This window comes from Gigantopelta aegis, chromosome 13 (genome assembly GCF_016097555.1).
Source record: "Gigantopelta aegis isolate Gae_Host chromosome 13, Gae_host_genome, whole genome shotgun sequence".
NCBI lineage: Eukaryota > Metazoa > Mollusca > Gastropoda > Neomphalida > Peltospiridae > Gigantopelta > Gigantopelta aegis.
The window spans coordinates 34,477,682-34,491,409 of NC_054711.1; the positions used below are offsets into that span (position 1 = coordinate 34,477,682).

A 13,728-nucleotide genomic window follows, 5' to 3' on the forward strand; every position below is an offset into this window, starting at 1 on the left:
CACACCCGTTGGTAAGAACATGATTTGTTATTTTTGGTAACACAAACATAACAACACACATATGTGTGATAACAAATTATAAACATCCGAGTGGCTGCTCCCAGGTAATGACCAGGTTGCCACTTACATACCATCCAATGAAAAATAAGCAGGATCGAAATGCATTTGTCTATGATGCATAAGTTAACTACAAACGCCAGGTCCGTAAATAGATTTTAGTTGAAAACGACGTTTAAATTCATTTTAAAACTGTTCTAAAGCTGTACCTAGTCGGGGTTGGACAAAAAATAAAAAGAATAAAAAGAGTATTTTTAGTTTAAAATTGACGCTTCTCTCTACTTGAATTAATAATGGTTTTTGTTTTACTGCATTCACCCCCCCCCCCCCCCCCCCCCCCCCCCCCCCCCCCCCCCCCCACTCACACAATTATGTTAGGCTTGATACGATCCTGGCTTAGCCCAATCTACGTTTCTAATGACTTTCACTTTTGCTTTACATTTAAAAAAAAGTATTTATGAATAACAGATATTAAACAATTAGCATAAAAAAGAAGAATTAATGTGTGATGTCAACATTGCAATACTGGCGGTTCCCGTCAAAATACTTATTAATGTTTGCTTTGAAATACAAAGTATATACACTCAGTTATATGCCTATAAAAGATTTACTAGTAGAATTTTATTTTATTTTAAGAAAGAAATCTTGAGAGTGTCACACGAATTAACCAGTGACGTCACTGTTTTATGCGTACACGGTCAACACACTAAGTTTACTCAGAATTAGTTGCGGTCAGCGGACAAAAAACCCCGCAAAGATGGTGGCCATACTGTATTTATCCAGAAATTATTCGGGAAACTCTTCTTGTCATCCAGTTGAAGACTTTTTAAAAAATATTATTCTACAGTTAATTGTGGAAAAATTATGCGTGGGATCTATTAATATGTGGTTATTTATTAAAAATAAATGCACATATAACGAAATAGTGTAGTTTCAAGTTTGAGATAGGACCTTTAAATTAAATTTGAAATGATAAAATAAATAAATAAAAAGTTGCTTTTCACTATGTGGTAACGTCGTGGATTGAACAAAGGACATTTGAAAAGAAAAGTGTATCGATTTTTAGAAACCTGACAACAATGCGAACAAACATGCGTGTGTGTAAACAGTAAACATCGGTGACGCTGTGGCCCGCGTCCTGACACATAACGCAACAATGAATAATTGGTGTCGTCGTTCTATCACTCTCGCCTGTCTTCTGCTAGCCACCTCTTTCCTCCCTTCCTCCGTTCATCATTCTTCTTTCTGACTTTCCCCTCTCCCACTTTCCTCTCTCCCACTTTCCTCTCTCTCTCTCTCTCTCTCTCTCTCTCTCTCTCTCTCTCTCTCTCTCTTATTCGTCATATATCCGTTTCTTTCTATCTTTATGTGCCTGCTGTTTTATCTTCTGTTCTATTTCTCCGTCTCTCTCTCTCTCTCTCTCTCTCTCTCTCTCTCTCTCTCTCTCTCTCTCTCTCTCTCTCTCTCTCTCTCTCTCTCTCTCTCGTGTGTAGGTGCTAGTGTATAAATTGAACAATACATAACATTTACTTTACTCCACTTCGTTTACAGAAACTGAACGTGCAGCAATATAATGATCATCCTAAGGCACCACTCCACCCCGGTTCCTACTTTCCTTTTTTCCTTGAACAGATTTCACCATCGTGTAGACCGTACTAGTCTTTTAAACCCTTAATACCGGGTGTTTGAGTTCTCTTCCAAAATAGTTCGCTTGCCGTATTGACTTGAGCAATAATACACTCTCCTTGTGGTGGCTTCTAGCCGGAGAGTTAACTCCAAAAACAATAATACGCGATAAAAAGTAAACACGGCTTTAATGTACAAATTTATCAAACGTTTTCAGTGTACAGACTTTTAAATCAAGACAAAGTGACGTTTACGGTTTTCAGATTACCTCATAACCTTGAAGAGCGTCCAATGGAATTAGTCCATGCTTAACATGTGATGTCTCGAAAGTGTACTGAATGGTGTATCACACCAAATCAAATCCCATAGACGACAATGTTAACATATGTTGTTATAGATGTCGCTGTAAATATAAATTATACAAATAAAACGACTTTAAACTTAATCACATATATCGTGTCTCACAACTGTATTGAAGGGTGTATCACACCAAGTCAAATCCCATGGATGACAATGTTGTTATAGTTGCTACTATAAATATAAATGTTTCAAAAGCCTAGCCCAAACATTAATCATAATATCATCACTAAGTTAAGCCAGTCGTTTTTCGCTAAAGCTTGGGAACTATTTCGACTGGTTCCCGGTGTGGTCATTCGGTTTAATGTGAAGCGCATAAACCAGTGTAGCGGACGTTTGTCTGCTCGGTCTGGCTGAACTCGGCTCTGGTCTCATAAATCTATTGAAGGGTGCATGCAACTAAATCAAATTACATAGACGACAATATTGATTGGTTGAAAACGAGATTGGAGCCTAAGTTAGGCAATAACCTAACATAACTGGTGATTAATTTTAAGGGCTAGTGGGGTAGTATACAATTATCAGCATATAGTAATTAATATAAGGTGATTTTCAACTAGAGAAAACTTCTAAACTAAACAAGTACTTTTTCAAAGTTTAAAGTTAATGTTTGTTTTGTTTAACGACACCACTAGAGCACATTAATTTATTAATCATAGGCTGTTGGGTGTAAAACATTTGGTAATTCTGACATAGTCTTTAAGAGGAAACCCGTTACATTTTTCTTATGCAGCAACGGATCTTTTATATATGCACCATCCCACAGACAGGATAGCACATGTCACGGCCTTTGATATACCAGTCGTGGTGCACTGGCTGGAACTGACGACAGGTACGTTTTTACCTCTGCTGTCACGCATTAATTGCGGTTTCAATTTTAAACGCTGTATCCAAAATAGGTTTTTGTTTTGTTAGAGTGTTAGATTGTTTCTTTGTGTTTGTTTGCTTGTTTGTTTTATTTATTATTATTTTTTTTTTTATTATTATTATTTTTTTTTTTCATTTTTTTCCCCATGTTAATCGGATAAGAAACTAGGCCCCCGTGTTGTGTGTAGATCAAACTCGACCCATTAGGAAAATTTACACTGAAAGTAATCTCAGTACAAATGTTGTAATTACTTAATGCAATTATTTTGGAGTCAGGTGTTGGTGCATTAAATATATTCGGTGCTAGATCTCAAACAACGCTGCGCTGAACACAAATATGCACTGGTCAAAAACAAAATGAAACTGTTACCGCTGTGCATGAAGTGGAGAACGTGCCACTTTAACTATCAGTCGTATGTTAAATTATTCTTGCTTGTGTGCACTCTTTAAACAAAACTTTATTGTCTTAAGACGACGCCACACGATACGAGTGCTTCGTACGATATAGCCACGAAAATAGCCGATTGTCAAAGTTTGTTTTGTGTAACGACACCATTAAAACACATTGATTTGTTAATCATCGGCTATTGGATGTCAAACATTTAGTAAGTTTGAAATATAGTCTTAGAGTGGAAACCCAAATAAAAAAACTTCATTAGTAGCAAGGGATTTTTTTATATGCACCATCCCATAGACATGATAGCACGGCCTTTAATATACCAGCTGTGGTGCACTCTGTTTTAACTTCATTCAAATGTGCTACAGGTTTGCAGATTAACTAATCTTACTGGTAATTTTTCATGGGATGAAACTAGGGTCTGCGCTTTTAAGAGAGGAAACCTGCTACATATTTTCATTAGTAGCAAGGGATCTTTAATATATACCACCAAACATGATAGCACATACTACGGCCTTGAATATACCAGCCGTGGAGCACTGGCAAGAACGAAAAATAGCCCAATGGGCCCACCAACGGTGGTCGATCCCAAACCGACGGTGGTCGATCCCAAACCGACGGTGGTCGATCCCAAACCGACCGCATTAGGGGACTGCTTTATCACTGGGCTACGTCGCGCTCAAGCCGATTGACAAGACGAACATGACGATTTCGAGGAAAGGAAAGGGATATAACTCGGTGGTCGAGCGCTTACCCGAGGTACTATATGATATAGTAAATGTCAGAATTGACAAATATTCCACGTCCAATAGCTGATAATTAACAAATCAATGTGCTCTAAACAGGTAACCTTTTAGATTATATTTGCTAATTAATCATCCGCAATAGGATGTCAACCATTTGGTAATTCTGTCACATAGTCCTCAAAGGATACCCTCTACTTTTGTTCTATTAGCAGCAAGGGATATCTTATGTGCACTTTACCACAGACAGGACAGCATATATGACGGCTTTTGATGTATCAGCCTTGAGGCACTGGCTGGGATGGGTTAAAGCCGATTAGAGAATGGGGCTACTGAAGTCTTTCGATCCTATGACCAAAGCATCTCAGGCGAGGGACCAGAACGCCCCATAGCTTAGTCGGTAGAGCGCTGGCCTGATCATGAGGTGCTTTGGTCGCAGGATCGAACCTTCTCGGTGGACACATTCTTTGACTGTTTTTTTTGTTTTTGTTTTGTTCGTCCCACCTTTCAAATGGTATATCGAAGGTTGGGATATGTGTTATCCTGTCTGTAGAAAAGTGCATATAAAAGATCCCTTGCTAGTAATGGAAAAAATACCGGGTTTCCTTTGACGAGTATGCTTCACAATTATCAAAAGTTTGACATCCAATAACCGATGATTAATTGTTCAATGTGCTCTAGTGGTGTCGTTAAACAAAACAACCTTTTGGCAGACGCTACGGGATACCAATTTTAAAGCTACAAGCTCGAGCTTTTTGTTTGGCTTTTTTTTAATAATAATAATAATAATAATAATAATAATAATAATATTATTATTATTATTATTATTATTATTATTATTAAATAATTTAGAACAAATCATCCTTGTTACTTTTTGAAGTGAAAACCGTTTACTTATTTTTGCTGCAGCAGCGTTGTTGTCAAGTCTTCTCTGGTGCAAATGTCATGATGCTACATTCCTCACTAGCTAGACAAATCAAACCATTCCTCGTGTCATACATCACCCAGTGACGTCATGTTTGACCCACCTACAACAGACAATTGGTCTCTATCAAAGGGCTGTTTTGTTCTTAGCAGTCCCGAGCATTATTTGTCAACAAACTGGAACATTTCAAGGCCGGAAATCAGTTTGTTCTCATAAACGGAAGAAGATAAAATGCAGAATAAATGTGGCCAAACGTAACATGAACCCAGCGTCATTAGAAGAAACGATGTTGCAATTTGAATGTAGTTCAATGGAAAATAGTATCATTACTCCTGAGTTATGGGGGTCGTTGCATTGCAAATTCTCTCTTATGGGGGAGGGGGTGAAAAAGAAGGGCAATGCTATTTATGAGGGGTGAGGAAGAAGGGCAATGCTATTTATGAGGGGTGGGGGAGAAGGGCAATGCTATCTATGAGGGGTGGGGAAGAAGGGCAATGCTATCTATGAGGGATGGGGAAGAAGAGCAATGCTATTTATGAGGGGTGAAAAAGAAGGGCATTGCTATCTATGAAGGGTGGAAAAGAAGGACAATGGTATCTATGAGGGGTGGGGAAGAAGGGCATTGCTATCTATGAGGGGTGGGGAAGAAGGGCAATGCTATTTATGAGTGGTGGGGAAAAAGGGCAATGCTATCTATGAGTGGTGGAAAAGAAGGGCAATGCTATTTATGAGGGGTGGGGGAGAAGGGCAATGCTATCTATGAGGGGTGGGGAAGAAGGGCAATGCTATCTATGAGGGATGGGGAAGAAGAGCAATGCTATTTATGAGGGGTGAAAAAGAAGGGCATTGCTATCTATGAAGGGTGGAAAAGAAGGACAATGGTATCTATGAGGGGTGGGGAAGAAGGGCATTGCTATCTATGAAGGGTGAAAAAGAAGGACAATGGTATCTATGAGGGGTGAGGAAGAAGGGCAATGCTATCTATGAAGGGTGAAAAAGAAGGGCATTGCTATCTATGAAGGGTGGAAAAGAAGGACAATGGTATCTATGAGGGGTGAGGAAGAAGGGCAATGCTATCGATGAAGGGTGAAAAAGAAGGGCATTGCTATCTATGAAGGGTGGAAAAGAAGGGCAATGCTATCTATGAGGGGTGGGGAAGAAGGTAATGATATTTATGAGTGGTGGGGAAGAAGGGCAATGCTATCTATGAGGGGTGGGGAAGAAGGGCAATGCTATCTATGAGGGGTGGGGAAGAAAGTAATGATATTTATGAGTGGTGGGGAAGAAGGGCAATGCTATCTATGAGGGGTGGGGAAGAAGGGCAATGCTAACTATGAGGGGGGAGGTAGAAGGTAATGCTATTTATGAGTGGTGGGGAAGAAGGGCAATGCTATCTATGAGGGGTGGGGAAGAAGGTAATGCTATCTATGAGGGGTGGGGAAGAAGGGCAATGCTAACTATGAGGGGGGAGGGGGGGGGGGAGAAGGGCAATGCATTCTATGAGTGGTGGGGAAGAAGGGCAATGCTATATATGAGTGGTTTGGAAGAAGGTAATGCTATTTATGAGGGGTGGGAAAGAAGGGCAATGCTATTTATGAGGGGTGTGGAAGAAGGCAATGCTATCTATGAAGGGTGGGAAAGAAGGTAATGCCATTTATGAGTGGTGGGGAAGAAGGGCAATATTATCTTATAATGTGGACAGAAAAAAAAAAAAGGTGGGAAAGTAGGGTAAGGCTCTCGTTTTGCAGATGGGACAAAAAGGCATTACTTAGTCTCAAATAGGGTGTGGGAGAGAAGGGCAGTGATCTTTTATAGGGTATGGGAAAGAAGGGAAGTGATCTTTTATAGGGTGTGTGAGAGAAAGGCAGTGATCCTTTTATAGAGTGTGTGAGAGAAAGGCAGTGATCTTTTATAGGGTGTGGGAGAGAAGGGCAGTGAACTTTTATAAGGGTGTGTGAGAGAAAGGCAGTGCTCTTTTATAGGGTGTGGGAGAAAAAGGCAGTGCTCTTTTACAGGGTGTGGGAGAAAAAGGCAGTGATCTTTTATAAGGTGTGGGAGAAAAAGGCAGTGATCTTTTATAGGGTGTGTGAGAGAAGGGCAGTGAACTTTTATAAGGGTGTATGAGAGAAAGGCAGTGGTCTTTTATAGGGTGTGGGAGAAAAAGGCAGTGATCTTTTATAGGGTGTGTGAGAGAAGGGCAGTGATCTATTATAGGGTGTGTGAGAGAAGGGCAGTGATATTTTATAGGGTGTGTGAGAGAAAGGCAGTGATCTTTTATAGGGGTAGGCAGTGATATTTTATAAGGGTGTGTGAGAAAAAGGCAGTGATCTTTTATAGGGTGTGTGAGAGAAAGGCAGTGATCTTTTATAGGGTGTGTGACAGAAGGGCAGTGAACTTTTATAAGGGTGTGTGAGAGAAAGGCAGTGGTCTTTTATAGGGTGTGGGAGAAAAAGGCAGTGATCTTTTATAGGGTGTGTGAGAGAAGGGCAGTGATCTATTATAGGGTGTGTGAGAGAAGGGCAGTGATATTTTATAGCAGGTGAGAGAAAAGGGCAGTTGTATTTTCTAGGGTGTGGGAGAGATTGCAGTGATCTGTTATAGTGGGTGGGAATGAAGGACGATGCTATCTTATGAGGGGTTGGAAAGGCGGACACGGCTGTCTTATAACAAGTGGGGAAGAAGGTCAATACTCTTTTATTTCTGTTATTTCCGTTCAGTCGCCAACGTGTGTGGGTTTGTAGAAAGCTACAGACATGTGTCCATTGTGTGAAGCCAATGAACTATGCAGTTTATTGAAGCCATGTCTTTTCCAAATAACATTTTTCTTGTCAAACACGGTTTTTTGGCTGTTTGCACTGACACCGAACCATCACCACAGCTGTGTGTGTATCCCGACTACAACAACGGCGACGATGCATCCCATAAATACTGGCGTCATTTTCACATACATCTCATATCACTTGCGCATGTGCTTTGTGCACGTGACTTCCGTTTGCACTCTTAGTCAAATACGCAAGTGTTGGTATGCAATATCAGACATTTGCGTTTTAATTGTTTTTTTCCAAATCATTAACAATGCCTGTTCGTTTTCGTTTTCGTTTTAAATACACAAATGCAGAATATTCATCAGTTAGAATACAAATGTTAATTGTTTTCTTAAATTTTGTTTTAATTTTTAGTACAAATCTATTGGGGTTGTGGTTTGAGCGAGTTAGCCCCACTAGCCCTGATTCCACTAGCCCTGGTTCCACTAGCCCTGGTTCCACTGGCCCTGATTCCACTAGCCCTGGTTACACTAGCCCCAGATTGTCAGTCATATTGGCTGTTACTGCCACCGGTTGTCATCCCCATTATAAACAAACTAAATCAAATAAGTAATTACAAAAATGAATATAGTTAAATAAATGTTTTATTCGATAGTGTTTATGGTAATAGCACGGTAATAGCACTTAAAATTAATACATTTAAAACATGACATTTCAAAACCATACAAACAATGCAACATACGTTGTCACCAACATTGGGAGCGTGATTGTGTTCGTACTGTTGTTTAACAACTAACCCCTCAGATACTACAATAAACACATTGCATTTCAAATTCTTAGTCTCGCTACATCTCCATTTCATGGCCGCCTTTACTTGTGCGTTCTTATGGAAGACATAGTCATCCAAAATTGCTACTTTATTGCCTCTGGCACCCTCTACAAAGTTACCTCCGCCATAACGCACAGCGAGCATTTATCTGGACTGGGGAAACTATTAACGTGCCCCTATCCACGAAGGTTCAGGCACGCCCACTACGGATTTAGCCTCTGACTTCGCCAGTGACCAACTCCGTAGCGGGGGGTGGGGTGGGGTGGGGGTGGGTGGGTGGGGGGGGCGGGGGGGGGGGGGGGATTGAGTTTGAAGTGGGCAGGTTTTGGAAAAAAGCCATTTAGTGCGGTCAAACGCGAGCACGGACCGAATAGCAGACACTTCGCAAACTTGAAGTAACACCGAGTGGGAGCCGTGCTCTGATTGGCTAAATTTCGATTCCTCGGTGAAGCCTGACAAATACCTAAGTCTACAAAGAGTAACTGCATCCAAAAACATGTCTGGACTCTAAAATTTGACCCAAAATAGTTAAGACTGCTCAGCCAAAAGATTTTTAAGGTGATTTTGAGCAATTGATCGGGTGCCAAAATAAAGTGCGTTAGAATATTTATAAAAAAATAAACATAAGAATTTGGAACTCGATCGAAAACGTTTAAAGTCTAACTAGCCCCCCCAAAAAGAGGTTGGTACTCACGGAGGAAAAGGTTGTTAGGAGGTTGGCGTCTACGGCGAGCCGATGAAGTCGGTGGCGTCCAGATGTGGAAGATCATGCCGGTAGGGAGAGGCTGCTAGTATCTTGGTGATGTGACGGTATTCACTCCCCGCAATGATTTTGAGGACACGGTGTAGTGACGGGTTGTCCATTTCCTTGAGTAGCAGCGCTTGATTGTATCTTCCCCTCCGGCGAATGGTGACGCAAACTGCGTTGATATCCACATCAACCTGGACTCGGTGGACGGCGAAGTCCCCTTCATCGGGCTCGGTAGGTAGCGGGTGGTACGCCTTGTGTTTCGGCTCACTAATGAGCTGGCGCACGTCCTCGAGATTGATCTTCATCAGCTGTTGGAACCGCGGATGGAGTTTGCTGGCCTGAAGTGTCCATTGTCCCTCTGGTTGTTTCTCTGGCTTCGGCGGTTGAGTAGGGCGACTTGGCTTGGCTGGAGTGGCACTCGGAGGAGTGGTCGCCTTCCTCTTGACCACAGCCGTCTTCCGGGCCTGGTTCTCTACGGGTGTCGCCGGTTTAATTGGCGACACATCCGGAAAACCTGAAGTAAAGGGCGGTGGATCGGGTCTGTTGAATGGTGTGTCACAGATCGCTGTGTCGAACTCCTTCAACTCCTCATCCTCCGTTGAAGAGACTGCAATGACTGGAGCCGGGGCCACTTCCATCTTCGTCTTCTTCTTCGGGTGAGCGGCGTTGGGCGGTCTAACAGACGGAGTCGCTGCCGGCGGTTTAGCCACCGGTTTTGTCTCCCCCTGCGCTGCCGCTGGCGCACGTCTCCTCTTCCTCCACCTTCCTTTCTTCGGTATCCTATCTCCGTACACCAAGGTCACGGTTGCCCGTGACCCGGTGTACGAGACGCGGTTATCGATCAGGCTTCCATACGTTGCAATTAATCCCCCCAGGTGGGGGGGGGGGGGGGGGGGGCTAATTGCACAGCACACTCGACAACGTCTGGTTGGATTGGCTGCATATTTGAAACTGGAGCATTTATTTGTATAGTCACATTTGCAACATTCATATATAGAGGTCCCTACTAATTATGTATTGACAGTAATAGTGATATTAAAACAACACATGTTTATAGATAAAGGAATTGTACGAAGAGGATTAACGCACAGCGAGCATATTAAAACAACACATGTTTATAGATAAAGGAATTGTACGAAGAGGATTAAGTAAGTACTCCACGTTTTCAACTGAGGCATTAAAAGGGTATCTCATCTATTGTGTCTACCTAATCAGTAAAACAAGATATGTTTATTTATTAATAGTTTATATGTACAGGGGAGTAGTCTAAAGAAATGGAACATCCATGGCAGCCATTAATTGGTCATTTTTCAGGGCTGTTGGTACCAGGGCTAGTGAAATCAGGGCTAGTGAAATCAGGGATAGTGGGATGATACCGTTTGAGCTTGCTTTTATTGGTTTTATACTGTCGTTTTTTTTTTTTTTTTTTTTTTTTTTTTTTTTTTGCGATTACCATATATTTTTCTTTAGGTATTAATATGAGCTTATTTCTCTTTGATGGTGGTTGCGCAAATTGTTTAATTATTAACAATTTGTTGTCTTTTTCGTTTTAGTTGTATGTTGGGTGTTTGTTTTTTGTTTTTTTTTTTTTTTGTGGGGGGGGGGGGGGGAAGGAGGGGGGGTTGAGAAAAGAAGGTAATCGTGTAACTAATCCATATTAAATAATATGTTTTAATGAAATGTGAGTCGAATATACGAAGCCTATTTTTTTTTAAAACGCAGGTGTTTAAACATTATAAATATGTTAGTTACAGGCGTATTAGACAAAAACAGGTGTTTAAACATTATAAATATGTTAGTTACAGGCGTATTAGACAAAAACAGGTTTCGTAAATTCGGCCCAATATTGTTTTTAACAAAAGTTAATGGGATATTATCTTCATTTATGATTTTTTAAACAAATGTATATATATATATATGTGTTTGTGTGTGTGTGTGTGTATATATATATATATATATATATATATATATATATATATATATATTTTTTTTTTATTTTTTTTTTTATTTTTTTTTTATATATTTTTTTTATACGCGGAAGAAGAGAAAACAGGGTTAGGTTATTGGATACATAATTTTCTTCAGGCGTCTCTATTAATATTTCCATTTAGAAATTGCTTTCTTTAAAATAAATATTAAAATAAAAATACAGAGAACAAAAGGTCCATGTTTGTACAGTGTATTAGTTACTTGTTTAAAGCGGCTGGATTCATGTCCAGCAATCGATAGCACAAGGTCTTACTACTTCAAAGACGGGAGACAATCTCTCACATTCCGTGTCTGAAAACGTTTCCGAATTTTTAACATCAAGAGATACACTCAACGTATCATAAACGCCCGAGATATGAGGTCTCCCTGCCTTACGCACCTGTCGCGTCAACGTTGTGAACTATTACAGGTGAGTGCTGGAACTCTCAACTACATTTCGTTTGTTGCTTTAAACTGAGGTGTATGTCCTGGACAGACAGACAGACTGGTGTCTTAGCTTGCGTTTCCAAGACAACGTGCATGGAATTTTGTTGGATGTAGAGACTTAAAATCATATCGCCATCGGTACGGAATTGATGTACATGCCTCGTTGTGTAGTGGACAAACTATTTTTATTTGTTTGTTTGTTTAACGATACCACTAGAGCACACTGATCTACTGAATGTCAAACGTTTGGTAATTTTGATATATAGTCTTAGAAATGAAGTCCGCTACATTTTTCCATTAGTAGAAAGTTATCTTTTATATACACCATCCCACAAACAGAATAGCACATACTACGGCCTTGATATACCAGTCGTGGTGCACAGTCCAGGTGCGGCGGTAGCAAGCAGATATGGGGTGAGGGGGCGACCGAGATCGAGGGTGGAAAGCAAAGTTCGAAAAAGTGTTCGGGGTATGCTCCCACGTAAACGTTTGAAAAGTAGATGTCCTGAAATGCAGTTTCCTACATTCAACAAGTAACATTCATCTCTGCCTTAAGATTTACTACGAATAATATTTTTGATTCCCCCCCCCCCCCCCCCCCCCCCCCCCCCCCCCCCCCCCCCCCCCCCCGCTCCGCCATGCCTACTGTCCAGTTGGAGATGATTATTGCTATTTATATTATTTAATGTAACACACAGACGAACGAACCGAATGAGAGATAAACGGATGAAGGGACGGACGGATGATTGGATAATCGAATAGACACACATCATGAAAAGAAATCTTTCATAATACGTTTATACCACTGCATACAGCCGATACACAAACACGTCACTTGGGTTTACTAGTGTATAGGGAACAAACACGAAATGAGAAGTAAAAAGCGTATGAAAAACTGTTTGCAGTTGTAATCGTGACACATTATGAACTGAATGTTTCAGATCATTAGTAACAGATTATGTTTACAGTGTGGGCGGTTATCTCTAGTTATCTTTGTCATGGTGTTCGTACAAACAAGTTCTCTCTCTCTCTCTCCAACAATTTGGGAGCCGGCTAGAGTTCAAAGGCAGAGCGTTCACCTTAGGCGTGTTCAGGAGGGCGGGCGATTGCGGTCGTTCGCAACCCCCTTTTTCTTTGGTTTAACTCTTTTATTATTTAACGACTCCACTAGAGCACATTGATTTATTAATCATCGGCTATTTGATGTGAAACATTTGATGATGTTTACTTGTAATCTTCAGAGAAAACTCGTCACATTTCCCCATTAGCAGCAAGGGATCTGTTATATGCACTTTCCCAGAGACAGGACAGCCCATACCACAACCTTTGATATACCAGTCGTGGTGCACTGGTTGGTATGAGGAAAAAGCAGCCAGACAATGGGTCCACTAAGGAGGTTTGATCCTGTGACGAACCCCCCCCCCCTCTCTCTCTCTCTCTCTCTCTCTCTCTCTCTCTCTCTCTCTCTCTCTCTCTCTCTCTCTCTCTCTCGCGAGAGTTCGCGAGCGTTCGGCCTCCTGGACCTAGCTCAATCGGTAGAGCGATCCTTCGATGTGCTTTGATCGTAGGATCGAAGCTGTTTAATGTACCAGTCGTGGGACACCAGGCGCGTGTGCAGAAGGTGTTCAGTTGTCGAAAGCCTCCGATGTTCAAGACGAGTTTTGTTTTTTGAACGCCCGTCTTTGACTTGTCGTCTTATAGTATTGCGTTGTTCGTCCGTACGTCCATCCGTAAACCTTTCGTTTCCGGAACATGTCTTTCTTATCACTTCATATAGGATCAACAAACCTTTCATGCAAGTACAAATTGTGATGGCAGTGTGTTGCATATAGGTCACCGCGACCTACGTTTCACACATTACTGCTCATTAAAGAAAATCCTTGTCCAGGTCATATATTCCTTATCAGTTCATACATGGCCATCAAACGTTGTATGCAAGTACAACTTGGAATGGCGATTTGTTGCGTACAATAACTAGGTCACTGCGACCTACTTT

The 13,728-nt window shown here is 41.2% G+C and overlaps 2 protein-coding genes across 2 annotated transcripts in view; one reads left to right on the top strand and one right to left on the bottom strand.

The window, feature by feature from the left end:
* LOC121387521 (chitinase-3-like protein 1) overlaps window positions 1-13,728 on the top strand; it is a 54,374-nt gene that overhangs the window by 9,871 nt on the left and 30,775 nt on the right. The gene's annotated exons all lie outside the window — the stretch shown is intronic.
* Window positions 4,977-10,132, bottom strand: LOC121387522. The gene is made up of 2 exons (XM_041518670.1): window positions 9,261-10,132; window positions 4,977-5,075 (listed from the first exon to the last, which is right to left on the bottom strand). Exon 1 carries the CDS (start codon window positions 9,953-9,955, stop codon window positions 9,290-9,292), a length of 666 nt encoding a protein of 221 aa, XP_041374604.1. The 5' UTR covers window positions 9,956-10,132; the 3' UTR covers window positions 4,977-5,075; window positions 9,261-9,289.

Excerpts from the sequence above, each read along its gene's own strand:
- LOC121387522 (XM_041518670.1), bottom strand. The coding sequence starts at position 9,955 with ATGGAAGTGGCCCCGGCTCCAGTCATTGCAGTCTCTTCAACGGAGGAT.